We start from the raw sequence: 27,185 nt of genomic DNA, 5'->3' as shown, positions 1-27,185 counted from the left end.
TATTATTATTATTATTATTATTATTAGTAGTAGTAGTAGTAGTTAGTTGCATTGCTGGTTGCATTGCTGGTATGAAAAGTAGATTAGACATGATCATAAATAATAATAATATACTGCTGAATTTTAAATACAGCATAATTTTGAAACTTGTTATGTACTCTTTTTTTCAGCCATGTCACAGCCTCCAAAATGTTAATCCTGTGCAAGGGTCTGCAGAGAGTGACAGCTGAACACCAAACCAGAGTAACTACTGGAAAAGTGAAAGAGTTGGTGGATGCTCTCTGTGCATCCATGGACAGAAAATTCCACAGAATGGAATATAATGCTGTTCTCTCTGAAACCACCATTCTTGATCCAAGAAGCTGGTCTTTAATGACAACAGAGCGGTGGATGAAGCTCTTCAGAGAATAACTGCAGCAGCAAGATCCAGCCAACCAACTCCACTGCCAGGGAACCAAGAGGGAGAAGAGGATGAACAAGCTGTTTGGAGGTTCTTTGAAGAATGAGCAAGTAGAGACACTACCAGAAGGAATCCCTCAGCAGATGTAATACTGGAAGTGAGATCCTACATTGATGAGCCCCTTTGCCAGAGAAGTGCAGATCCACTGAGCTGGTGGGAGACAAAGGCTTATACTTATCCACGTCTTACCCAGGTGATGACACGGAGACTTTGCATTGTAGCAACATCAGTCCCCTCAGAGAGAATCTTCTCCAAAACAGGACAGATAATGAATGACAGAAGAAACCGGATCAGCTCCTCAAAGCTAAGGCACTTGATATTCCTGAATGCCAACCTTTCCGTCAATTAAAGATCTGGTTGTTCATTTTTTCTTTTTGTTTTGCATATTTTAATTGATATTTTATTGTGTTGTGTAGTGTTTTGTGTTCTTTTGTTTTGAATTGGTTTAAAAGGGAAAAAGCTGAAAATTTAAAAGGAAAAAAGTTGAATTGTAAATAGTTGGTTTTTGTACTTATAATTTATTTATTTTTTTACATTTTGTGTGCTGTGAATAAATACAAGAATACTTATATGATAAACATTTATAAATAAAAAAGACATTTTTTATATTAGTAGTTCATTGTGTGCATGATTTTATATTGTTGTTAATACCGTATTTTCACGACCATAAGGCGCACTGTGCTAAAAGGCGCAGTCTCAGTTATGTGTGCCATTACTGTATTTAACACACACATAAGGCGCACTGGACCATAGGGCGCATACAAGTACCGTATGCGTATTTAAAAATAAAGCGGGAGCAAACCTGAATTCGGTACCTTACTCACATTTTTATTACCAATAATCGTCATCATCAACAACACACAAGCATACAAGTGTGCATATTTAAAAATAAAGCAGGAGCAAAACTGAGTTTGGTACTCACATTTTTATTACCAATAATCGTCATCATCAACAACACACAAGCATACAAGTGTGCGTATTTAAAAATAAAGCAGGAGCAAAACAAAGTTTGGTACTCACATTTTTATCATCAATCAAACCCATCGAAGTCCTCATCCTCTGTGTCTGAATTGAACAGCTGCGCTAAATCTCCATCAAACATGCCAGGTTCACTGTCTTCACTGTCAGAGTCACTTTCCGTGCCGTGCGGCTCCTCGGAAACGATGCCGGCTTTTGCGAAAGCTCGAACAACAGTGCCAGCAGACATGTTAGCCCAAGCATCTACAATCCACTGGCAAATTGTGGCGTAACTCGCCCGGCGCTGCCTTCCACTCTTAGTGAAACTGCGTGGAAAAAACCACCTGGTCTCCTTACATACACCTCCCTCAGCCAGTCTTTCATCATTTCCTCATCCATCCAGCCCTTTTCATTTGCCTTAATGATGATTTCTGCTGGAAACTTCTCTTTAGGCAAAGTCTTTCGCTTAAAAATCACCATAGGCGGCAGTTTCTGTCCATTAGCATGGCAGCCAAGCACAACAGTAAAAGAGGACTTTCATACCCCGTTGTGCGTATCGCTACCGTGCTGGTCCCCTTCTTCTCCACAGTGTGACTCACCGGGATGTCAAAAGTGAGCGGGACCTCGTCCATGTTTGTGATGTGGCTGAGCTGGATGTTTTTGTCGCCGATGTGTTTGCTGCAGTAGGAGCGGAAGATGGCCAGCTTTTCCTTATAATCCGCTGGAAGTTGCTGCGCTACCGTAGTCCTGGTCCGGATGGAAAAATGGCACCGTTTCATAAAACGAAAGCACCAAGACGGACCTCCTTGGAAATGTTCAATGTTCATCTCTTCAGCTAGTGAAACTGCTTTTAGCCGAATGGTGACCGTCGAAACGCTTCTCCCGCTCGCTCTTTGCTCGATGATTCACCGCTCGAGTCTTTCCTCCAACTCGGGCCACCTCGCCTTATGTCCGCGGAAACTCAGCTGCGTTTTCTTGACCTGCCGGAGCTTGTTTTCCAGCTTCCTCCATTTGCGAACCATCGATTCGTTAATCTTAAATTCTCTCGCCGCTGCTCGATTTCCATGTTCCTCCGCGTAGCTGATGGCCTTCAGTTTAAACTGTGCTTCGTAAGCGTGTCTCTTTGCCATTTCCAGGGTTGTTAAAACAACGATGTCCTGCATAATGCACATACCTGTTCTTTTATACAGGTATGTGCGATTGTCCCGGTATATACGATCAACGCCCACACTTCACCCTTTAACGTTCTCATGGTGTTCTCTACTACGTCCTCCTTACAACACATAGGGCGCACCGCGCTATAGGGCGCGCCGCACTTTTTGAAGAAAATCTAAGACTTTTAAGTGCGCCTTATGGTCGTGAAAATACGGTAATAAATTACTTAAAGCAACAAAACAACCTGAATCAGAATCAGAATCAGAATCGTGTTTATTGACCAAGTATATGTGCAGACACATACAGGGAATTTGGTTCCGGTAAATGGTGGCTCTCAAGCACAGTAATGTAAATCACACACACACACACACACACACACACACACACACACACACACACTCCTGAAGAGCCGGTTCGGAACCGAAAGAGCCGGTTCTCTAAAAAGAGCCGGAAATCCCATCACTAGTCGCTACCCGGCCTGTAGCCGCACAGTGTTCACTTTTCTAGCAACCATGGCTGGAGCCGAAGAGATGAATAGGTATCGCTCACCTCTGGTGTCCAGATACGCCAGCAAAGAAATGAGCTACAACTTCAGCGAGAAAAAGTTCACCACCTGGAGGAAGCTGGATTTTTCTCGCAAAAGCTGAGAAAGTTTGATATAATGATCTGCTGATACAAGCTTATAAAAGAAGTCCGCGACCTTTATCAAGTTTCCTGCTCTAAACATAGTTATAAGGAGGTCTTACGAGTCGTGTGGATGCTACCCGGTGCTGACTGAGCAGACTGCTACCGTACAGTAATCAGTGTCTTTGTCTGGAAGTCATAGGTCATATTTTAAATGAACATTTGGCTACGTCCACACTGTTACGTTCGCCTGAGGGGTCTAGGCAGTGAGGGGGAAGTAACAAAATGTAAGTCAAAAAGAGAGCAGCTCACTAGCTGCAAACAGCACACACGCACACAGTTCACTAGCTGCAAACACCACGCACACAGCTCACTAGCTGTAACCACTCACATGGCACTCTGGGCAGAGCTCACCTTTCCCTGGGCTTAAATCTCTTTAATTACTGACAAGAGTCAGCTGCACAAAAGGGAAAAGGTGGCACCTCAGGCAGAAGAGGTAGTGGGACACGCCCACACAGGTATTTTTGAAAACGGAGATTTTTCTATGCGTTTGCACCTTTTGTCCACACGTAAACAGCGTTTTCAGTCACTGAAAACTGAGATTTTTAAAAACGCCTGCCAGGGTGGATATTTTCGAAAACTCAGTTTTTGTATTTATGTGTGGATGAGGAAAACTGAGAAAAAGGTGTGCGCCATTTTTGACGTCACACTGTGCGCCACGTTATTTTCGGTGAAATGAATTTCTACAATACTGTTAATTGTACTCTCTGCAGTGTTTAAATGCTTACATATACACACACAGTTACTGTCCCTCCACACACAGGACTCGGTTCTGCTTCTATGCCCCATCTTTGTTTACTATTTCCTGCCGAGGCTTCTAGACTTCTGATTGGCCAACATTTCTATCGCCAACTGTTGCTTTGGCATGTTCCTAGCAGCGTTTTCCTTCATTTTTGGGTTTACGTGTGGACGGGATTACTTTTTAAAACGGAAAATCTCGTTTTCAAAAATACCTGTCAACATTATTACGAGATTCTAAAATTGAAAATCTGCAGTTCGTATTTTCCATCGCAGAGCCACGTGAGCTTCGACACGCATGCGTACATGTTCTGAGTCATTGGAACAGCTGCTGCTCTCTCGACAGCGAATGTTACTGTGAACGAAAAGCTCTTCAAGTGGGAAAATTATTAACAGTAACTGTGGCTAAATGCTGTTGTGTTTGTGCTCTCTTCTCTACTGAGGTTTTATTTGACCAGTCTGACCTATGACTCCTTTCACTGGAGAGAGGTACTTGATTATCTGGAACCTTTCTGTACTGCTGTAGGAATCCCGTGCCTCCTCACGAGGACAGCACATGATGATCAAAACTGGAGAAAAGACACGCTGACAGGCTGACTAATGACTAATAAACAGCAGGCTGTTTTTTATCAGCTTAGCAATGCAAGTCACTGTGACTTTTACCCAAACATCCTTTCCATCAACAGAAGAGCCAATGCTGCAAATATGTGTATTTATAATAAAACATGTATTTATATAAAACATATTTGCATTTGTAACGGTTGATAAATAAATATCTTAAAAGTAAAGAACTGTATTATCAAGAGTCAAAAAGCTCCACATAAAAAGCTTATAAGTAAACTCTGAAAATGAATGAAACCCTGCAGGAAATGGTTCAGAATTCATTCTGTAACTACAAGCACTTTTGTTTTGCCAGCTCTAAACTTTACGAGTTGCTTGTAGGAACTCTTCCTGTTTGTCATCATGTCTCTGTGTTCAATGTTCTCCTCCTCAGGCTCTGGGTCTGCCCATCACTGATGCTCAGATTGCAGAGATGGAGAGCCATGCAGAGGACATTGACTTTGCCGTGGCGGCTGAAGAAGAGCGAAAGCTGAGGCACGATGTCATGGCGCACGTCCACACCTTTGCACACTGCTGCCCCACAGCTGCTCCCATCATCCACCTCGGAGCTACGTCATGCTATGTGGGAGACAATACTGTAAGTATGACTATTGCATAAATAAACCCAGCAGTGATGAGTTTTGACTCTTTAAAGCTTCTCATGTTTGTCGTTTCTGTTCTTCAGGATCTCATTGCATTGCGTGATGGCTTCAACATCCTCTTGCCTAAGGTGAGACTCACCTGTTTGTCCAGAAATTCTATGAAAACAGTGCAAATGAATATATTAATATCAAACAAGCTTGTCAGCTAGTTTTTTGTTTTTACAGTGAGTCCATTAAAAAAAAACTAACAGGACATTTTCATTGAATTCATGAAAAATTATATTTAAAAATTACAGGACAGGCTATCCAACATGTTGGTCACATTTATTATGCATCTTCACTGCTTCTGGGAGCTAAAGATCAAAGCTGGCTGTTTGTAGCCCACGATGTAAAATAAGTTTGACACCCTGATTTGCATCATTAAAGGCTTGTTTTTCCTGCAGCTGGCCAGAGTCATCGACCGGCTGGCAAACTTTGCAGAGGAATACGCCGACCTCCCCACACTCGGCTTTACACACTTCCAGTGAGTCCGACTGCAGCTGCAGTGTTTTCATAGGCCTTCATCAGACTGATGGAGCTGTCCAACTTTGATGTCAAACACACCCACTGTGCCCCTCTCCTGCTCTCTGTACAGGCCTGCCCAGTTGACCACAGTGGGGAAGCGAGCGTGTCTGTGGCTGCAGGATTTGGTGATGGATGTGAGGAACCTGGAGCGAGCCCGCGATGATCTTCGTTCCCGTGGAGTCAAGGGGACCACAGGCACCCAGGCCAGCTTCCTGCAGCTCTTTCAAGGGGACCATGACAAGGTATAAACAACCATAAGAACCATGTGGGTGATTTCTGAAGTCCCACAGCACCGTATTGTGATGACTTTTTAATGTCAGTTTTCCTTTTGTGCCCCCAGGTGGAAGAGCTTGACAAGACGGTGACAGAGATGGCTGGCTTTAAGAAGTGAGTATCAAACTCCTGTCTCCAATATTGACTGACATGTTTTTTTAACATGGTCCAAGCAGGAACAGTTTGAAACACTGGCTATAACTCATTTGTTCCATTCTTATCCAGAGCCTACCTGGTGACTGGGCACGCTCGCTGGTTTGGGAGTTTCTGTGCACAAGGTGAGGAAATATCTCTATGTAGTGGTGGTTAAAGAAACCTGGGTCTTGAGCTTCAAAAAGCTGATCTAACAGAGTGTACACTTTATGCTGTTATCTGCTGTAGATCTGCACAGACATCTGCCTGCTGGCCAACCTAAAAGAGATCGAGGAACCTTTTGAGAAGGAGCAGATTGGTACGTTCGCTCATTCAAAAGCACTTTTTACCTGTTAAACTGTGCCTCAGCCTAAAGCTTTGCCCGCTCCTCTTCCAGGTTCCAGTGCTATGCCCTACAAGAGGAACCCCATGCGTGCAGAACGCTGCTGTAGCTTGGCCCGACATCTGATTGCGTTGATGGCCGACCCCCTGCAGACTGCCTCAGTCCAGTGGCTGGAGAGGACACTGGATGACAGCGCCAACAGGTCAGCCAACACAGACACACTTACACTGCTGTGAATTTGGTATGATGCAGTTCTCCTCTGTGAAGTAGATATTACATCAGTGTGGAAGCGTACAATAAATAGTAGTGAACAATGATTCCCAATTACAGGGTTTGTACGGGTGCTTGAAATCCTTAAATGCTTGAATTTTAATATTGTCTTTTCAAGGTTTGAAAAGTGCTTGAACTTCAGATGTGGAGCTTAAACGTTCTTGAAACTGTATTTCACTCACCACAAATAACTCTGAATAGTTTTCTTATCAGATAGAGAAATTAAATGAGTTGCAAAGTGTAAAAGCAACATTTCTCCGCCCGGGCTGCCGTGCACCTCTGCATGTCAGTCCGTTTCTAATGTCTGACTCCGCCCCGCACAGTCAGGGATGAGTGCACTAACATGTTGGTGTTTTAATGAGTGTTTGATGGAAAACGACAATGGCGGAGTTTGCGCTCTTGAGACACATGACAGGAGAGTCCTAGTTAATAATTTTCGAGAATGTGTACATGACACATGCCAATTTTTTAAAACTATTATTATTTTGCTGGCTATCAAATTTTCTGGAGAAATAATTGAAATGCACTGAGTGTAATGCAGTATGGCAGCGCTATTACAGTAGTTATGGCACTATCAGCCACTGAGACAACAGACAAATATGTGTTAATATATGAATATTTCATACTTTAAGGCTGCCTGTTTATTAAAGCAGTGGTTCCCAGACTTTTTTTTGCTAGGCCCCCCTTTGTTTTACAAGAAAAATGTTCGTGCCCCTCCCCCGCACGCACTCATCCTCCAACCACACACACCCTTATTTTGCTCCAGTGCAGTTTATTTCACACCTCAAACATTTAGTAAACAGTTAAGCAAATACAAGTAATCTGCAATAAATTACAGGTAGTAAGGAAATAAACTACTAACTCTTTTGCGCTACGTGCACTCATACACGGGTATTTTTGAAAACGCAGCTGTTTTGTCCACAAGTAAACGGCGTTTGGAATCACCGAGAACGGAGATTTTTTTAAAACTTCTTTTTTGCGTTTACGTGTGGACGAGGAATACAGAGTTCGTCACGCAATGTCAATGGTATGTGCCTTTTTTCACGTCACGCTGTGCGCCACGTTATTGTTTACATGAGATGAATAGCAGAATGGCAGATTAACAGTATTTTGTCTCTGACTATCTTCAGGTTTTACACGCTTACATATACACACACAGTTACTGTCGATCCATTTAGAAAGGCAGAGGCGTCACGGTGTGATTATTTTACGTGTAGCTGGTTTGTTTTTTTGTTTGTTTGTTTTTCCTGTGTAATAATATTACACAGGAAATATTATTTTCTTGTGTAATAATATTCAACATTTCACAAGCGCATGGCACAACACAGAAGAGCCACCTCCACAGGACAAGACTCAGCAGTCCATCTGCATCTTAAGGATAAAGGACACTCTTTCGAGGATGCCAATGTTCACATTTTGGACAGAGAGGACAGATGATTTGAAAGAGGAGTGAAAGAAGCCCTCTATGTCCACTGTGAGCGACCATCTTTGAACAGAGGTGGTGGTTTACGACACCAACTCTCTGCCATCTATAATCCAGTTTTGAGATCCCTTCCCAGACGCCTTAACGCCCACTCACATCCTGGGCCATCTGATCTCAGGAATTCGCATGAGAAGGTGGAGCCAGGTTTCACCCGAACTCACCCGAAACTCTGGCTGATTGGGACCCACACCCAGTTTCACACCTTGGCTCAGGCGATTAGAGGATCATCAGGGGGTCCTTTTGTCCCTCTGTGGGGGGATACTCCCACTAGGTTTATATCTGGGACTCTCCACCATTTGACCTTAGAACTGAAGAAGCTTCTCGGATGAGAGGTGAAACGTCTTCAAGCAACTTAAAGAAGTCCAGACGCTTTTCTTTGCAAGCTCCTTTGACTACGATGACCTGGATGACTGAGAACCTTCACAGAAATATTCAACATTGCTATCAATACATTTTTCAAAAAATGCCTCTCTGTGCAAAATGGGTTTAAACACATAAACAGCTGTGGGATCCTGTTTGTCTGTGATTTGAACCGGGGGAACAAATTGTGGCAGGATCAGCCTGATATTATTTGTATCCCACACTAACTTTACTGTATAAAGAGATAACATCTCCAAAATATCAGGAGTAGTTAGTCATTACAACAAGTGTTTGTGAATTAAAAATCAAGAATGTGGGATACTGTTTGTCCGTGATTTGAACAGCCCAGCGCTGCTCCCGACAAAGGGAAAGCCAATTCTGCAGGGGAGACCTACCTTGGCACTTGTGCAGGTGAAGCCAAAGGGAAGATATGCTTCACCATATTTTCTAGTCTTTGGCTTAGAATGAAGCCAAAAGACTAGAATGAATATGTTTCCATTCCATAGCTGAATGGAAACATATTCAGCTATGCTTCATCTCCTGCTTTGTATTTCTGTAGGCGCCCCGTGCCGTGCTAGCAGTGTCCTAGCGGTTTTTTTTTCTTGTTTGTTTGGTTCCCCCCCCCCTTTTCATACCGCGCCCCACACTTTAGGATGGTCTGTATTAAAGGGAGATGAACAATTCATTATGTTCAAAGCGTCTCCCAGTCAGTGCTGTTCTCCATGACTGTCTTACTGTGCATGATGTTATTAGCACAAACACTTTAAAGATAATCATTTAGGACTTTAACAATTATACAGACAACAATGTAGTTAAACAACTTACAGTTAGTTTTATTGGGAATTCACTTTAACCTGTTAGGCCTCCAGGGGTTTTCTGAGCTTTCTGCTTGAAAATGAAATGACTAAAATAAATGGAGTATTTCTCCACAGTTACAAACTGTGTATGCAATCTTGCTATCAAAATAAAGCTAACACTTGTGAGATGTCATCAGAGGTGTAAATATTACTGCAGATGATACTATGTTATAAGTTACTGTGACTCAAACATAGAAAAAAATGATTTTTTTTTTATATCTCACACCTAATTAAAGTATTTTAAAGCATTTAACACCTTTGAAAATATGCTTTGGTTCACATTCAACTCCAGAAAATCATATATCAATATATGGATATTACCTGTCCACAGATTCATGGTGAGGTAACTGCTCTTTTAACTGTTTGGTGTCTTCACTTTGTTTGGTGGTTTTAGAAAATGGTCTGAAATTCAGGTTTCTGTGGACACTACTCATGTCAGCATTTATATTGTCTTATCCCTCCTCGTGTTAACCGATTAAACGCGATCTCCTCCCTTTTGCCCTCGTTTTTGGGGGCGTGAGTGCTTAACTAGTTAAAATAGGAGACAGATGTTTTGTTTTTTTTTTGTGTAGCGTAGGACAAATGTCAATATCTGATGAGAAGACTTATTAATTTGGCCTTGCTGTGTATTATTGTGATGTTTGGTGCAGTTTTTTTGTTTGGTGGGGTTGTTGTTGTTGTTGTTTTGTTTTTTTTCTTCTTAAAGTGGAAATGAATATCTCTAACAAGTTGATTTGTTCACATTTGCACATCTTAATTTCTAAGAGAAATGTGTTTTTGTTTTTTTTGAGTTTGTACACTGTATGCATTTAAGACGACCATTTCCTTTTTCAGTATTTTTGTGTGGTGCATTTTTCTGTTTTTAACAAAAGGGGAACAAAAGAAGTTTAAGTTGACCTAAGATGATTTATTTTAATTTTTACATGATCTTCCTAAGGTGATGTTAAGTGAAACATGCGTCATTGAATTTTATTTTGGTAATGTACTGGAAATGCTTGAAAATGGACCTAGAAAGTGCTTAAAAAATGCTTGAATTTGACCCTGAAAAATGCATATGAACCCTGCAATTAGGAGTGAGTAGCCCAAGTGGAGTGCCACAGTGACTGCCCACTTTTTTTTAAGTGGATTTCTCCTTCATTTTTCCCACTGACACTTCAGGAAATCCATGAGAGTTTGAGGCCTTGAACAAAGCCAAACAGCTAAGAGAGGAATTGTGGCCATAAAGGGAAAATGGAAGAAAACCTAAAGGGGGGAAAAAAGAAAAGAAAGCAAGAGTAAAAGGCGATGTACATAATTGCGTTAATGGTTAAAGAACTACACATCCTACAATGCATTGCACATTGTTACCCAGGATTCAGTGGTTGAGTAAAAAGCTGTTACTTGTGATTACTGATGGTTTCTTTCCTCTCTTCTCTGCCTTGCTCCTGTGCAGGAGGATCTCCCTGCCCGAGTCCTTCCTGACAGCAGACATCATCCTCAGCACACTGCAGAACATCACAGAGGGTCTTGTGGTCTACCCCAAAGTCATCGAGAGACACATCCGCCACGAGCTGCCCTTCATGGCCACAGAGAACATTATCATGGCGATAGTGAAGGCAGGAGGCAACAGACAGGTAGGAGAAAATGCCCTGTGAGGAGTTCTCCTCTGAGTCAGAATGGACACAATAATAAAAGTTTTGAACATAACTGGATGAATGCATTTTTGCTTAATCAGGAGAGATGGTTTACTGGGCAGAAGATGCCAGTGGTAACCAGAAAAACAGATGACTGAAGTGAGCTCATCTTACTGACTAGTAACCAGTGTTTTGACCATTTAAATGAAGAAGCTGATTACCAATAACCAGACCTGACATGGAGACCCAACAACATGGCTGTTAAAGTCAGCTCCACCTTAATGTTTCTGCTTTTTCCTGTGTCTCCTTCAGGAGTGCCACGAGAAAATCCGTGTTCTCTCCCAAGAGGCAGCAGCTGTGGTTAAACTGGAAGGTGGAGACAATGACCTGGTGGCCAGAATCCAGCGAGACCCATACTTTGCACCCATTCTAGGGCAGCTGGATGCTTTGCTGGACCCCAAGACCTTTACTGGGCGTGCTCCACAGCAGGTACAGCATGAACAGCCTTATTTTTGTTCAGTCTGACAACAGATGAATGTTTTCATCTAAGCCACAGCTCCCCTATTACTGCAGCTGTGTCTGCTGCTGCCCCCCTTGATGATAGGTTTTTTTTCTTGTTCCTGCTCCTCTTCTTCAGGTGTCAAAGTTCCTGGCTGAAGAAGTACGCCCCCCTACTGGAGCCATACAAGTCTAATATGAACGTCAAGGTTGACCTTGTGGTTTCAACAGTGACGGGCAAATGAAGCTATCTGAAGTATTGAAGGTTATATTGAAAAACTGTTCATTACTCAAAGCTTTTCACACACTGTTGTTTGGTGACATCTGGTGGCCAAAAATATGAAGAGCAGCTTGAATCTACAACTTATAATGAACTGATTCATTATGATTGGCCACTTTACAGCGCTGAATTGACAGCCTCTGTGTAACATGAGGCTGATATGGTGCTTTGAACATATATAATGCTTTTGGCTGGGTGAAAAAAAAATGCTATGCTAACCTTCATGAGGGCATCTGCAACTTGAACACGGAAGTCAAGAAGTGGCATATACTTCTTCTCCTGCTTCTGGGTGAGATGACGGCGATAGAGGAGCCAGCCATTGACCAATGATAGGTCAATCAAGTAGTACAAGATGCGCAGGTACCAACAACTTGGGCGGATGTCAATGTGATAGAGAGCTGCAAACATGTCTGCTAAGTCTACTTCTCCCATATTGTGGTTGTACACCTTGACAATGTGGGGTCTGTCCACTTCCACATATTCCTTCTTCTCTTTCGACCACCTTCTGCATCTCTCAACAGGTTCAGGGCCAATGAAGGATGATGCCAGTAAAACTGCCTTGTTATCATACCACTTCACGATGGACTTCCCACTTGTCTTTTCATATTTCACTTCATACGCACCACGCCCATCCTTTGAGAGTTCCTTGTCACTTTTGAGGGTACATCCACGGAGACGGTTACGATTGATGGTAGAAGCTGTTAGAATTCCCATTTTCTTCAGTTCCACAACGAGTTCAGGGGAAGTGAACCAGTTGTCGAAGAAGCACTTGTAGTTTAGACCTTTTGGAACTTCTGACACGAGACGAAACACAACTTCTCCGGCAACACCAAGTCCACGCTCATTGGTCACAGTCCCTTTTCCAGTGTATACTTCAAAGTCATAGACTAGTCCAGTGACACCTGCACAAGTAAAGACCTTGATTCCCCATTTTTGCGGCTTTTTCTTGATATACTGTTTCATTCCAATCTTTCCTTTGAAGGGGATCATCAGCTCATCAATGGAGTGGTTCTCTTCTCTTCAGTTCTGGGCCATTCTTCATAGCTGCATACAGGTTAGATTGGTGAGAAATATGTTCAAACACGGATTTGTCCATGAACTGATCACTTTGGACTTGGTATTTCGTCTGGTGGAGGTGAGAATGCAGGTCCTCGGAATGAAGAGTCTATGTCAGCTGCTGCGGGTTTCCTCTGCCTGGTTCCGCTCCTTGTTGACAGGAGCTGGGCCTTGCTGAGGTGCATTGTCATCTGGGACCTCAGTGTCACTGTCTGCATGTATGAATTTCAACATCAAGGTGGTTGGGATTAGCTTTTGCTATTGCTGCCAGTGGCTCATCATCATCAAGGCTGGAGTCAGACTCGTATGCTTCAGGAGTATCCTCAAAATCTGGATCAGCAATTTTATCATCTGAAATGGATTCTGTGTCAGATAAAGCCCCATCAGGAAGGCAAATCAACTCAATGGCTTCCCTCACTGAGTAAAATTTTCGTCTGCCTGCCATAACACACTGCAAATCCTGCAAATAGAGTATTCTGTAAGATAGTTTGCCAAAAAATGCCTTAACACATTGATCTGTAGTAATATATGTGCCATGGAATTAGGCTACATCAGTTTTCATTACTGCACAGTAAAATGAACATCGTATTGTGCCATTGTTTTTGATCAAATCTGCCTCAGATTGTTTGTAACTTCACTCTAAATTATTTAATTTTCCAAAGGATATACCCTCAGTGACACCTCAAAGTAATATGTAAACATTGGTGATATGAAAATAACCCTAGTATGAACTGTTGCTCAAAATATAGGCAAACTATTAGATAAAGCATGTGGCATCCAGTGGTACCTATCTGGCCACACATTGCAAATCTGCTACGTTGAAATAAAGCTGCCCCAGGGGAAAAATCCAGAAGAGATAAAATCCACTAATTGGCATTTACTGTATCTATATACACTCATGATTCTTCTGATGCAGTTTTGGTTTCAAATTAATGGAGGTTGATAGTGATACTTACATGAAATTGACGCCAAGAAAATCAGTGTCAGTGAACCCAAGGAAGCAGACGTGTTGGAAGTGGGATAACACTGCCATCTGGTGAGCAAGTGGGAAACTTTTTGTTGCTAATGCACAACCAAGTCCTGCAGTGGTACTTCTGAGTAAAAAAAAATCATAAAATATGTATGTGGGGTAATCAGGTTGTTAGTTTTTAACTGTTGCAAATCGGCAACGCCTGCCTCGAGAGGGTTAATCTTTTTCTCTTCCACAGCATGTCTTCATCCTGTCTTCCTTCTCTCACCCCAACCGGTCGCAGAGGATGTCCGCCCCTCCCTGAGCCTGGTTCTGCTGCAGGTTTCTTCCTGTTAAAAGGGAGTTTTTCCTTCCCACTGTCGCCAAAGTGCTTGCTCATAGGGGGGTCATATGATTGTTGGGTTTTTCTCTGTATGTATTATTGTAGGCTCTACCTTACATTATAAAGCACCTTGAGGTGACTGCTGTTGTGATTTGGCCGTATATAAATAAAATTGAATTGAATTGAAAATTGAATATAAATAGTTTTTCAAACAACAAACAACAAATTTTATTTTCCAAAATAACAACAACAGAAGGTAGTTGTTTCAAATTTTTCTTGAATATTATACGTATTAAAAAAAGCTCAAGACACTACAATAGGCCAGCAGGAAGAAATTCACACATTGAAGGAAGCTGTAGATCCACATATGATAAAGCTGAAATTTTTGTTGAAATAGTCCTGATTTATCTGTTTCTTTTGGGGACACTCGGCAGTTCCAGAGTTGCATTTTATTAAAATAATAATAAGAAAAAAAAAAAAGGAACCCCGTGTATACCCTATACAACAATACACTGAAAATTTGACAAATAAAATAGATGAAATTGCATTTTTTGTGAGTTATTTAATATTAGATAAATGCAACTGATAAGCACAGATTTTTCATCATTCTTATATGCTTGGGTCAGCGGTAATGGTAGCAAAGCTGTCTTTGCCTGCAGGGGTGCGGAAAGGATTTTCCAGGGTGCGGAGCTGGGTCTCCAATTTAGTGAGCCTGACCTCCAGAGCTGCAAATATGCAATATGCCTTAAAAGTATCATTATTACCTAACGAGGCAGAGAAGTAGCGAAAGATCTGACACACTGAGCATTGAGGAAAATATTGGAGCAACAAGTGAAGGAGCCACTGGCTCAACTACAATCTATAATAAGCTAGAAAATTCAAAAGGACAAAGTGAATAAATAATGTGAATATAATTGCCAAGTGATTCAACGAGTTTGACTTTTTGCTGGCAATGTGGACCAAGCTCTCATAATGTGCCAGAATATCTTTCTGGAGCTGTGGCATCACCCTCAGATGCCACAGCATCTTGTGGCATCATTTCATGGACTCACCATAAACAGCTGTGAGAGTGCCACTAGGGATGCCACAGCTTGGTGCTGAGGGCACAAAGAAGAAGCAGAGCCGTTTCACATAGAAAAGTCTACGAGATCAAAGGCTGACTTCTTGGCACAAAATGCATTCAAATTACACGAAATAAGGTAGGTGTTACTTTCGCAGTCCACTAGGGGCCAGTAATGCAACTGTAAGTTTGTTCAACTGCTATAAAGAACCCCAGAGGAAGAAGAAAAAGAGCGGGGCGGGGGAAAGAAGCTGAAGACCCTGTCGCTACCCTGCAGTGTTCACTTTTCTAGCAACCATGGCCGGAGCCGAAGAGATGAATAAGTATCGCTCACCTCTGGTGTCCAGATACGCCAGCAAAGAAATGAGCTACAACTTCAGCGACAAAAAGAAGTTCACCACCTGGAGGAAGCTGTGGATTTTCCTCGCCAAAGCTGAAAAGGTTTGATATAGTCCGCGACCTTTACAGAGCCTTATCAAGTTTCCTGCTCTAAACATAGTTATAAGGAGGTCTTAAGAGTCGTGCGCATGCTACCCGGTGCTGACTGAGCAGACTGCTACCATACAGTAATCAGTGTCTTTGTCTGGAAGTCATAGGTCATATTTTAAATGAACATCTGTCAACATTATTATGAGATTCTATAATTGAAAATCTGCAGTTTGTATTTTCCCATCGCAGAGCCATCGTGAGCTTCGACACGCATGCGTACATGTTCTGAATTATTTGAACAGCTGCTGCTCTCTCGACAGCGAATGTTCCTGTGAACGAAAAGCTCTTCAAGTGGGAAAATTAGTAACAGTTACTCTGGCTAAATGCTGTTGTGTTTGTGGTGTCTTCTCTACTGAGGTTTTTTTTTTTTTTTTTGACCTGTCTGACCTATGACATTTGCAACTTTTCATATTTAAAACACAATGTTAAATCTAAATGTTAAATATTAAATCTAAATGTGTAGGCTAACATGCAAATTTATTGTATGGATCAACGGAAATACCAAAATAAAAGCTTTCCGAAAACCTCCGGTGCAAAAGTGTGCCGGTAGTGGTCAGACACGTTCTCACTCCCTAAGCCTAATATTTTACGCTAGGTGACAAATCGTCAACATTATATGCTTTCTGGTACCCAACACGTTCCTACATGACGGCATCGGAAAAAGGAGAGCACATGAGAACCGTTTGGACTCAATCTACACATGTTCGTTCATTTTCTGAAAATCGCTTTGGAAAACACTATTTTACATCATTTAACAGCTAGTTATGGTTAGGGATAAGTTTGGTTTAGGGCTGGAACACATAGCTGGAACGTCTATTACGACGGGACCGTCATTCCACTGGAATTCAGCCATAACCCGGCGGGAAAATTAGTAACAGTTACTCTGGCTAAATGCTGTTGTGTTTGTGCTCTCTTTTCTACTGAGGTTTTATTTGACCAGTCTGACCTATGACCCCTTTGACTGGAGCGAGGTACTCGATTATCTGGAACCAATCTGTAGTGCTGTAGGAATCACGTGACTACGGTGTCCCAACAGAATACAGTCCAGTCTAATCAGCATATTGAGCGCCTGTGCCTCCTCACGAGGACAGCACATGATGATCAAAACTGGAGAAAAGACATGCTGACAGACTAATGACTAATAAACAGCAGGCTGTTTGCTATCAGCTTAGCAATGCAAGTCACAGTGTGACTTTTACCCAAACGTCCTTTTCATCAACAGAAGAGCCAATGCTGCAAATATGTGTATTTATAATAAAACTTGTATTTATATAAAAACATATATTTCCATTTGTAACTGTTAATAAATAAATATCTTAAAAGTAAAGAACTGTATTATCAAGAGTCAAAAAGCTCCACATAAAAAGCTTATAAGTAAACTCTGAAAATGAAACCCTGCAGGAAATGGTTCAGAATTCATTCTGTAACTACAAGCACTTTTGTTTTGCCAGCTCTAAACTTTATGAGTTGCTTGTAGGAACTCTTCCTGTTTGTCATCATGTCTCTGTGTTCAATGTTCTCCTCCTCAGGCTCTGGGTCTGCCCATCACTGATGCTCAGATTGCAGAGATGGAGAGCCATGCAGAGGACATTGACTTTGCCATGGCAGCTGAAGAAGAGCGAAAGCTGAGGCACGATGTCATGGCGCACGTCCACACCTTTGCACACTGCTGCCCCACAGCTGCTCCCATCATCCACCTCGGAGCTACGTCATGCTATGTGGGAGACAATACTGTAAGTATGACTATTGCATAAATAAACCCAGCAGTGATGAGTTTTGACTCTTTAAAGCTTCTCATGTTTGTCATTTCTGTTCTTCAGGATCTCATTGCATTGCGTGATGGCTTCAACATCCTCTTGCCTAAGGTGAGACTCACCTGTTTGTCCAGAAATTCTATGAAAACAGTGCAAATGAATATATTAATATCAAACAAGCTTGTCAGCTAGTTTTTTGTTTTTACAGTGAGTCCATTTAAAAAAAACTAACAGGACATTTTCATTGAATTCATGAAAAAATATATTTAAAGATGACAGGACAGGCTATCCAACATGTTGGTTACATTTATTACGCATCTTCACTGCTTCTGGGAGCTAAAAATCAAAGCTGGCTGTTTGTAGCCCACGATGTAAAATAAGTTTGACACCCTGATTTGCATCATTAAAGGCTTGTTTTTCCTGCAGCTGGCCAGAGTCATCGACCGGCTGGCAAACTTTGCAGAGGAATACGCCGACCTCCCCACGCTCGGCTTTACACACTTCCAGTGAGTCCGACTGCAGCTGCAGTGTTTTCATAGGCCTTCATCAGACTGATGGAGCTGTCTAACTTTGATGTCAAACACACCCACTGTGCCCCTCTCCTCCTCTCTGTACAGGCCTGCCCAGTTGACCACAGTGGGGAAGCGAGCATGTCTGTGGCTGCAGGATTTGGTGATGGATGTGAGGAACCTGGAGCGAGCCCGCGATGATCTACGTTTCCGTGGAGTCAAGGGGACCACAGGCACCCAGGCCAGCTTCCTGCAGCTCTTTCAAGGGGACCATGACAAGGTATAAACAACCATAAGAACCACGTGGGTGATTTCTGAAGTCCCACAGCACCGTATTGTGATGACTTTTTAATGTCAGTTTTCCTTTTGTACCACCAGGTGGTAGAGCTTGACAAGATGGTGACAGAGATGGCTGGCTTTAAGAAGTGAGTATCAAACTCCTGTCTCCAATATTGGCTGACATGTTTTTATAACATGGTCCAAGTAGGAACAGTTTGAAACACAGGCTATAACTCATTTGTTCCATTCTTATCCAGAGCCTACCTGGTGACTGGACAGACGTACAGTCGCAAAGTGGACATAGACTGCCTGTCCAGGCTCGCTAGTTTGGGAGCTTCTGTGCACAAGGTGAGGAAATGTCTACATTTAGTGGTGGTTAAAGAAACTTGGGTCTTGAGCTCAGGATTTTCAAAAAGCTGATGTAACTGAGTCTAAACTTTATACTGTCGTCTGCTGTAGATCTGCACAGACATCCGCCTGCTGGCCAACCTAAAAGAGATCGAGGAACCTTTTGAGAAGGAGCAGATTGGTACGTTCGCTCATTCAAAAGCACTTTTTACCTGTTAAACTGTGCCTCAGCCTAAAGCTTTGCCTGCTCCTCTTCCAGGTTCCAGTGCTATGCCCTACAAGAGGAACCCCATGCGTGCAGAACGCTGCTGTAGCTTGGCCCGACATCTGATTGCGTTGATGGCCGACCCCCTGCAGACTGCCTCAGTCCAGTGGCTGGAGAGGACACTGGATGACAGCGCCAACAGGTCAGCCCACAAAGACACACTTACACTGCTGTGAATTTGGTATGATGCAGTTCTCCTCTGTGAAGTAGATATTACATCAGTGTGGAAGTATACAATAAATAGTAGTGAACAATGATTCCCAATTACAGGATTTGTACGGGTGCTTGAAATCCTTAAAAATGCTTGAATTTAAAAATTTTTCCAGGTCAAGTTATATAAGAATCAGTCCATTCACTGTCTGAACAGAGTTTCGTCATGTTACTTTTGCACTTTTTTGCATGTTCTGGCACATGTTGTTATTACATGGCTTGATTAAGGTACACATTAGGCTGATATCTGGGGCCAGAGCTGAAACTGTTCTTGGCCAGCAGTGTGTCTACAACTGGCCCGTGGCTGCACACCACCTATGGATGGCCCACACACCACAAAGAATGACTGTTTTTTTGGTGGCCCAGCTCAGGTTTGCCAGAGGTAATCTACACATGGGCCAGCACAGGACCACCAGTGTGTATGCAACTGGCCTTGTGCTGGCCCATGTGTGGGCCACCTCTGGCAAACCAGGTCTGGTCCACCAAAGGGCCGTCATTCTTTGTGGTATTCGGGCCATGTGTAAGTACATTGTGTGGGCCTGATCCGGGCCATACCAATTTTGCTATGTGGGATTATGTTCAAAGCCTGTTCCAGTCAGTGCTGTTCTCCATGACGGTCTTACTGTGCATGATGTTATTAGCACAAACACTTTAAAGATAATCATTTAGGACTTTAACAATAATACAGACAACAATGTAGTTAAACAACTTACAGTTAGTTTTATTGAGAATTAACTTTAACCTGTTAGGCCTCCAGGGGTTTTCTGAGCTTTTTTTTTTTTTTTGTTTCTTCAAGTGGAGATGAATATCTTTACAAGTTGATTTGTTCACATTTGCACATCTTAATTATTAAGAGAAATGTTTTTGTTTTTTTTTTTGTTTTTTTTTTTTGAGTTTGTACACTATATGCATATAACACAACCATTTCCTTTCTCAGTATTTTTATGCAGTGTGTTTTTCTCTATTTTAAAGGGGGGGGAAAAAGGACATTTAAGTTGACCTAAGACAGATCTTCCCAAAGTGTGGGGCCCGCAGAGCCATTGCAGGGGGGGCGCGCGGTATGAAAAGCAAAAAAAAACCAAAAAAAAAAACCCAACGCTTGGACACTGCTAGCAGGGGGCGCCCACACTAACGCAAAGCAGGAGATGAAGCATCGCTGAATATGTTTTCCCAAGCTGGGCTCTCCAAATCACAGACAAACAGTATCCCACAGCTGTTTATGTGTTTAAACCCATTTTGCACAGAGAGGCTTTTTTGAAAAATGTATTGATAGCAATGTTGAATATTATTACACAGGAAAAAAACAAACCAGCGACACGTAAAATAATCACACCGTGACGCCTCTGCCTTTCTAAATGGATCGACAGTAACTGTGTGTGTGTATATGTAAGCCTGTAAAACCTGAAGATAGTCAGAGACAAAATACTGTAAATCTATCTGCCATTCTGCTATTCATCTCATGTAAACAATAACGTGGCGCACCGTGTGACGTGAAAAAAGGCACATACCATTGACATTGCGTGACGAACTCTGTATTCCTCGTCCACACGTAAACGCAAAAAAGGAGTTTTAAAAAAATCTCTGTTCTCGGTGATTCCAAACGCCGTTTACTTGTGGACGAAACAGCTGCGTTTTCAAAAATACCCGTGTATGAGTGCACGTAGCGCAAAAGAGTTAGTAGTTTATTTCCTTACTACCTGTAATTTATTGCAGATTACTTGTATTTGCTTAATTGTTTACTAAATATTTGAGGTGTGAAAGAAAAACGCAATGGAGCAAAATATGGGTGTGTGTGGTTGGAGGATGTGTTTATGCGTGTGCGCGAGAAGGAGGGGGGGGGGGGGGGGTCGCGAACATTTTTCTTGTCAAACAAAGGGGACCTAGCAAAAAAAGTTTGGGAACCACTGACCTAAGATGATTTGTTTTAATTTTTACATGGTCTTACTAAGGTGATGCTAAGTGAAACATGCATTATTTTATTTAATTTTTTTTGGTAATCTACTGGAAAAGCTTGAAAATGGACCTTGAAAGTGCTTGAATTGGACCCTGAAAAATGCATATGAACCCTGCACTTAGGAGTGGGTGTCCCAAGTGGAGGGCCACAGTGACTGTCCACTTTTTTTAAGGAGACTGTTTTTAAAAGTGGATTTCTCCTTCATTTTTTCCACTGACTCTTCAGGAAATCCATGAGAGTTTGAGGCCTTGAACAAAGCCAAACAGCTAAGAGAGGAATTGTGGCCATGAAGGGAAAATGGAAGAAAACCTAAAGGGGGGGAAAAAGAAAAGAAAGCAAGAGTAAAAGACGATGTACATAATTGCGTTAATTGTTAAAGAACTACACATCCTACAATGCATTGCACATTGCTACCCAGGATTCAGTGGTTGAGTAAAAAGCTGTTACTTGTGATTACTGATGGTTTCTTTCCTCTCTTCTCTGCCTTGCTCCTGTGCAGGAGGATCTCCCTGCCCGAGTCCTTCCTGACAGCAGACATCATCCTCAGCACGCTGCAGAACATCACAGAGGGTCTTGTGGTCTACCCCAAAGTCATCGAGAGACACATCCGCCACGAGCTGCCCTTCATGGCCACAGAGAACATTATCATGGCGATAGTGAAGGCAGGAGGCAACAGACAGGTAGGAGAAAATGCCCTGTGAGGAGTTCTCCTCTGTGAGTCAGAATGGACACATTAATAATAGTTTTGAACATAACTGGATGAATGCATTTTTGCTTGATCAGGAGAGATGGTTTACTGGGCAGAAGATGCCAGTGGTAACCAGAAAAACAGATGACTGAAGTGAGATCATCTTACTGACTAGTAACCAGTGTTTTGACCATTTAAATGAAGAAGCTGATTACCAATAACCAGACCTGACATGGAGACCCAACAACATGGCTGTTAAAGTCAGCTCCACCTGACTTTAACAGCGCCTTGAGGCGACTTTTGTTGTGATTTGGCGCTATATAAATAAAATTGAATTGAATTGAACCTTAATGTTTCTGTTTTTTCCTGTGTCTCCTTCAGGAGTGCCACGAGAAAATCCGTGTTCTCTCCCAAGAGGCAGCAGCTGTGGTCAAACAGGAAGGTGGAGACAATGACCTGCTGGCCAGAATCCAGCGAGACCCCTACTTTGCACCCATTCTAGGGCAGCTGGATGCTTTGCTGGACCCCAAGACCTTTATTGGGCGTGCTCCACAGCAGGTACAGCATGAACAGCCTTATTTTTGTTCAGTCTGACAACAGATGAATGTTTACAGCCAAGCTGCAGCTCCCCTATTACTGCAGCTGTGTCTGTTGACCCCCTTTGATGATAGTTTGTTTTCTTGTTCCTGCTCCTCTTCTTCAGGTGAAAACGTTCCTGGCTGAAGAAGTACGCCCCCTACTGGAGCCGTATAAGGCCAATATGGACGTCAAGGTTGAGCTTGTGCTTTAAAACATCAGTGATGTCTTAAGCTGGTTTTATGGTCGAGCAGAGTTTGCTGTCCACTCCACTCTAGGGACTGACCGTCTGTCTGCCTGGAGCGAGCTCTGTTGTCAGATGGAGGCAGCGCACAAAGTGTGTGTGGTACAACCAGCGTGTGGGCCGCTCTTGCTTGTACTGTTGTTGGTCAACCAGCCGCGGTGGAGAGAAGTTATAACAGATGAGATGAAGCGAGACTGATAAAAACAGTAAAATGGGGGGGGGGGGGCGGCTATCCATAACGTGAAATTTCAAGTTGTGTATTTCAAACTAATTTCAAGCTAAAATTTAGTCATGGCTCTGCCAATCAGGAAGGTCTGTTGAAGGTATGTTGTGCTTTTCTATTTTTTTATTTTTTTATTTTTTTTTGGTTACCGGGAAGAAGAAGGTGGAAAGCATCAGCTGCACAATACTCCAGCTGCTGGTCATTAATGAGTTAACCACTGTGTATTTTCCCACTGGATTTACAACTGATGAAATCTTGTGTTGCTAAAAGAATCGCATGACATTATCAGCACAACAGTAATTTGTTCTTGTTGACTATACATTGATAGGCAACTGGTGCTATTGCAACCTGCCTGGTTGTTTCATTTGTCATTGACGCAGTATTATTGTTTGCTTGAAATAAATAAAACATAAATGCAAAAACTGTTTGGGGTGAATTTATTAAAGCTATGCCCTCTTTATAGATGGGAAGCAAACGTTCTGAGTGCATGATGGGGTTTAACAACATTCGTCATCAGCTGTATCCTTTTGTGTCCAAATCTATCATAACACTGACTCGAAGTCCTTTAAACAGATGAAGTCAAGTTGCTTTATCTCACACTCCACTACATAATTTGCCAGTAATCCATTTTTTGTGTCTATTATGCATTTTTTGACTTGTTCATCACCATAATAATGTTCTCTGTGGCCATGAAGGGCAGCTCGTGGCGGATGTGTCTCTCGGTGACTTTGGGGTAGACCACAAGACCCTCTGTGATGTTCTGCAGCGTGCTGAGGATGATGTCTGCTGTCAGAAAGGACTTGGGCAGGGAGATCCTCCTGCACAGGAGCAAGGCAGAGAAGAGAGGAAAGAAACCATCAGTAACGACAAGTAACAGCTTTTTACTCAACCACTGAATCCTGGGTAACATTGGGCGACCTTGGCTCAGGAATCGCATCTGTAACCGGAAGGTCGCCGGTTCGATCCCTGGGCTCTCTGTCCTGGTCGTTGTGTCCTTGGGCAAGACACTTTACCCTACTTGCCTACTGGTGTTGGCCAGAGGGGCCGATGGCGCGATATGGCAGCCTCGCTTCTGTCAGTCTGCCCCAGGGCAGCTGTGGCTACAACTGTAGCTGCCTCCACCAGTGTATGAATGTGAGAGTGAATGAATAGTGGTATTGTAAAGCGCTTTGGGTGCCTAGAAAAGCGCTATATAAATCCAATCCATTATTATTATTATTATTATTATTATTATTGTGCAATAAACACTGTATCACAATCATGAGTCTTAATTGTAGAGATTTACACCAACTCTGGACTCCATATTCATCAACACAATCTATCATGACGTCATTTGAAGCTCAGCCAAGCATGTCTCACTTATAGCTGGTTAAATGTTTTAGTTATAATCTCACCACTTCAACCAGTAATCTACTACTTCCAGCTGGTAAACCATTTAACAGCTTTGAGTGACCAAATTCACCTTTCATGATGTTTACTTAATAAATAAAACAGTGTTTGCACTTTTATCTTGCTTTTAGTTAATGTTAACCCATATTGTCACTCATAGCTATACTTTTAGCAAATCATACTTTTTTCTTTTTTTTTTAACCACCCAGTCATGGTTTATTTAACCAATACCATTTTCAAATTTGTTGACTTTCACTCAGGTGTTCAAACATTTTTTACAGTAGAGAAAATTTCTTCATGTAAAACCTGGCTAACGCAGAAGCTAAACTTGAGCTACCTAATCCTAATTAAGAATCATTGTTCCCTACTTATTGTATGTGTCTACATTAATGCAACATCTTTTTCAAAGTTCAGAGTTATAGCATCACATCAAATTCACAGCTGTGTAAATGTGTCCGTAGTATCTGTACAGTCAGGACCTGGTAGCATGCACATGATTATTAAGACCTCCTTTATTCTCTGCAGACCCAAGAAAAAAAGACATGTGGACTGCATCATATTTTCCTACACTCTCATCTGGTTGGGGCTTCCTTTTCTTGATTTCTGGAGAGAACGTATTTATCAGTTCCTCGGTCAAAAGGAGTTTGAACTCCAGGTACTGGGAGGAGTTCTTTTTAGAATTTCAAAGTTCTCTCTGAAGCCACGAGTTGGAGTAAAAGCTTCGCATGTTTGTTGTTTGTTTTCTTCTGAATCTCATTGCACTGCATGATGGTTTCAGCATTCTCTTGTCTTAAGGTAAGACTCACCTGTTTGCCCAGAAGTCACACAGGTGAGTTTGACATCCAGTTATGCATCCCTTAGATTTTGGAGTAGCAACAGCAGTATTCTTTCTTCTTCTTTTTTCTCCTGACAAAAACAAGACGATAGTTAAATACTAATGTACGAGGACAAAACCTGTGATGAAACTATCGCTGATTTAAAAAAGAGATGAGAATGTTCTACAGGGATGAGATCCAATCAGAATTGAAAGTGTGTAGAGAAGCGGGGTGATTTTAGAAGTTAGCCATGCACAATTTGATCTGTTGCCAACAAACAGGGTGGTGGAAACTCCTATGCTCCCAGTTTCTCATGAAAAGTTGCCTACCATAGCAGTATAGTTTTGCAACATGGCATTTGGGTCTTCTAACTAAAATAGGAACATAAATAGCACCATCATTGCCAGACCTGGCTCACATCTGGTTGACATACACCCTGCCATGACACCAGTCAGTCAGAAGTGCCAGCTTGATGCCGGATCTGGGCCAGACCTGTTTTCTATGAGCCTGGGCCACATAAACCAAACCAAAATCGGCCAGATGTGGCATGCCATTACACAAACAGTGCCATCTACGCCAGGCCTGGCCCATATCTGGATGACATACCACTTACCATGCCAGAAATCAGCCAGCAGTGCCAGGTTGACTCCAGCTCCGGGCCAGACCTGTCTGCTATGTGGGTTCAGGAGTGCCATGAGATGATCATGTTCAAGAGGCAGCAGCTGTGGTTAAACAGGAAGGTGGAGACAATGACCTGCTGGCCAGAATCCAGCGAGACCCCTACTTTGCACCCATTCTAGGGCAGCTGGATGCTTTGCTGGACCCCAAGACCTTTACTGGGCGTGCTCCACAGCAGGTACAGCACAAAAAGCCTTATTTTTATTCAGATTCTGGCAACAGATGAATGTTTTCAGCCAAGCTGCAGCTCTCCTATTACTGCAGCTGTGTCTGCTGCCCCCTTGGTGACTGTGAGGACTGTTAACAAACTAATGGTATAAAAATGGGTTTTTTTCTCCCTGCTCTTCATCTTCAGGTGGCAAAGTTCCTGGCTGAAGAAGTACTGGAGCCATATGAAGCTAATTTGCACGTCAAGGTTGAGCTTGTGGTTTAAATCCTCTGCAGTCAGGGGATGTGCCAGCGTGTCTCATGACTGATTAAAGATTTTTATTATTTTATTATGTTATTTTATTTATTACTTATTTATTTTGTCCATTTCAACTGTTTTTTTTTTAAATGACAAAAACCAACAAAACAAACAAACAAAAAATACATATATCAATCACCTGGATCACCTGTTGAGAAAGGAAAAAAAGAGAAAACAAGCAACAACAAAAAAAGAGAGCAATATAATAAACAACATCACGATGCTCTATGTGAATATAACAGTAAATACTAAATATTGAATATTATTGTAAGATCGACAGCACACAGTGTGCTTTGAGGTAGGAGCCAAAAAGGGTGTAGTTTGTGTGAGCACCCGTGTGTACACCTGTGAGCATGAGCGCACTTGTATGTAACAGGTTCCTTCATGTAATGATCTGCTAGAGGGTGTGTGTGTGTGTGTGTGTGTGTGTGTGGTGGGGGGGGGCACAGCCCTGTCCTCCAGGGCATGAAGCAGGTATGGAGGAGATCAAGACTCCAGACATCCAGAGGCCCCCAGAACACAAGAGACCAAGGAAGACCAACAGAGGGGCAGCTGCGCCACTGTCCCAGTAAGAGCTGAGGAGAGTCCCAGATGAGGGGTCACTCAGCAGCTGTGGAGCAGAAGCCAGGGGGGGTTGCAGTGACGCGCCCATGAGCTCCGCCGGCAGCCAGCTGCGCCAGAGTGACCGAGCCCCAGGCCGAAAAGCCAAGGGCACCCCGAAGGGGCCCTAGCGAGCCCCAGGCTCCAGGCCCCTACAAGCAGCGACCAGGAGTGAGCCGGTGCGTAACTGGACGCCCATCCCTGGACACAAAGAACCACCGATGTCTGAGGGCATCTGGAGACATACATAAATAGACACTGTACACACAATCACACTCCCCAAGCGTAGTCTATAACCCAGGTCTAGGTACCCTTGCCCCTGGAGGGGGAAACTACACCCAGACCCAGGTAGTGTTACCCTCTTCCCTGGGGTGGAGAGAAGCAGACCACCCCGACTTCCGCAGCAGCAGGGAGGCCCCAC

The 27,185-nt window shown here is 42.7% G+C and overlaps 1 protein-coding gene and 1 pseudogene across 2 annotated transcripts; both read left to right on the top strand.

Annotated features, from left to right (window-relative positions):
- The first annotated feature begins 3,084 nt into the window (after positions 1–3,084).
- On the top strand, positions 3,085–11,940 carry LOC147332222 (adenylosuccinate lyase-like; annotated as a pseudogene). Its single transcript, XR_015128952.1, has 12 exons — positions 3,085–3,176; positions 4,937–5,192; positions 5,280–5,324; positions 5,640–5,719; positions 5,831–6,002; positions 6,101–6,147; positions 6,259–6,268; positions 6,415–6,484; positions 6,563–6,710; positions 10,911–11,091; positions 11,404–11,580; positions 11,729–11,940. The product of XR_015128952.1 is annotated as an adenylosuccinate lyase-like (transcript).
- A 3,568-nt stretch (positions 11,941–15,508) lies between these two features.
- On the top strand, positions 15,509–23,263 carry adsl (adenylosuccinate lyase). The gene is made up of 12 exons (XM_086288670.1): positions 15,509–15,718; positions 17,296–17,499; positions 17,587–17,631; positions 17,947–18,026; positions 18,138–18,309; positions 18,408–18,454; positions 18,566–18,656; positions 18,768–18,837; positions 18,916–19,063; positions 21,585–21,765; positions 22,155–22,331; positions 22,477–23,263. The coding sequence occupies exons 1-12, from the start codon at positions 15,575–15,577 to the stop codon at positions 22,561–22,563; spliced, it is 1,446 nt and encodes a 481-aa protein (XP_086144796.1). The 5' UTR covers positions 15,509–15,574; the 3' UTR covers positions 22,564–23,263.
- The last annotated feature ends 3,922 nt before the right edge of the window (positions 23,264–27,185 follow it).

The sequence above is a fragment of the Aulonocara sp. 'chitande type north' Nkhata Bay genome, linkage group LG4, assembly GCF_057382095.1.
Source record: "Aulonocara sp. 'chitande type north' Nkhata Bay isolate Kocher_YH1m ecotype deep benthic linkage group LG4, A_spYH_male_GT1.1, whole genome shotgun sequence".
NCBI classification, from domain to species: domain Eukaryota; kingdom Metazoa; phylum Chordata; class Actinopteri; order Cichliformes; family Cichlidae; genus Aulonocara; species Aulonocara sp. 'chitande type north' Nkhata Bay.
This window is presented reverse-complemented; position numbering and strand designations above follow the sequence as displayed.

Bases quoted from the DNA above. Each gene is read 5' to 3' on its own strand.
- adsl (XM_086288670.1), top strand. From the start codon at position 15,575: ATGGCCGGAGCCGAAGAGATGAATAAGTATCGCTCACCTCTGGTGTCC. The intron at 15,719-17,295 runs GTTTGATATAGT...TCTCCTCCTCAG, and splicing joins TCCTCGCCAAAGCTGAAAAG to GCTCTGGGTCTGCCCATCAC. The intron at 18,657-18,767 runs GTGAGGAAATGT...CGTCTGCTGTAG, and splicing joins TGGGAGCTTCTGTGCACAAG to ATCTGCACAGACATCCGCCT.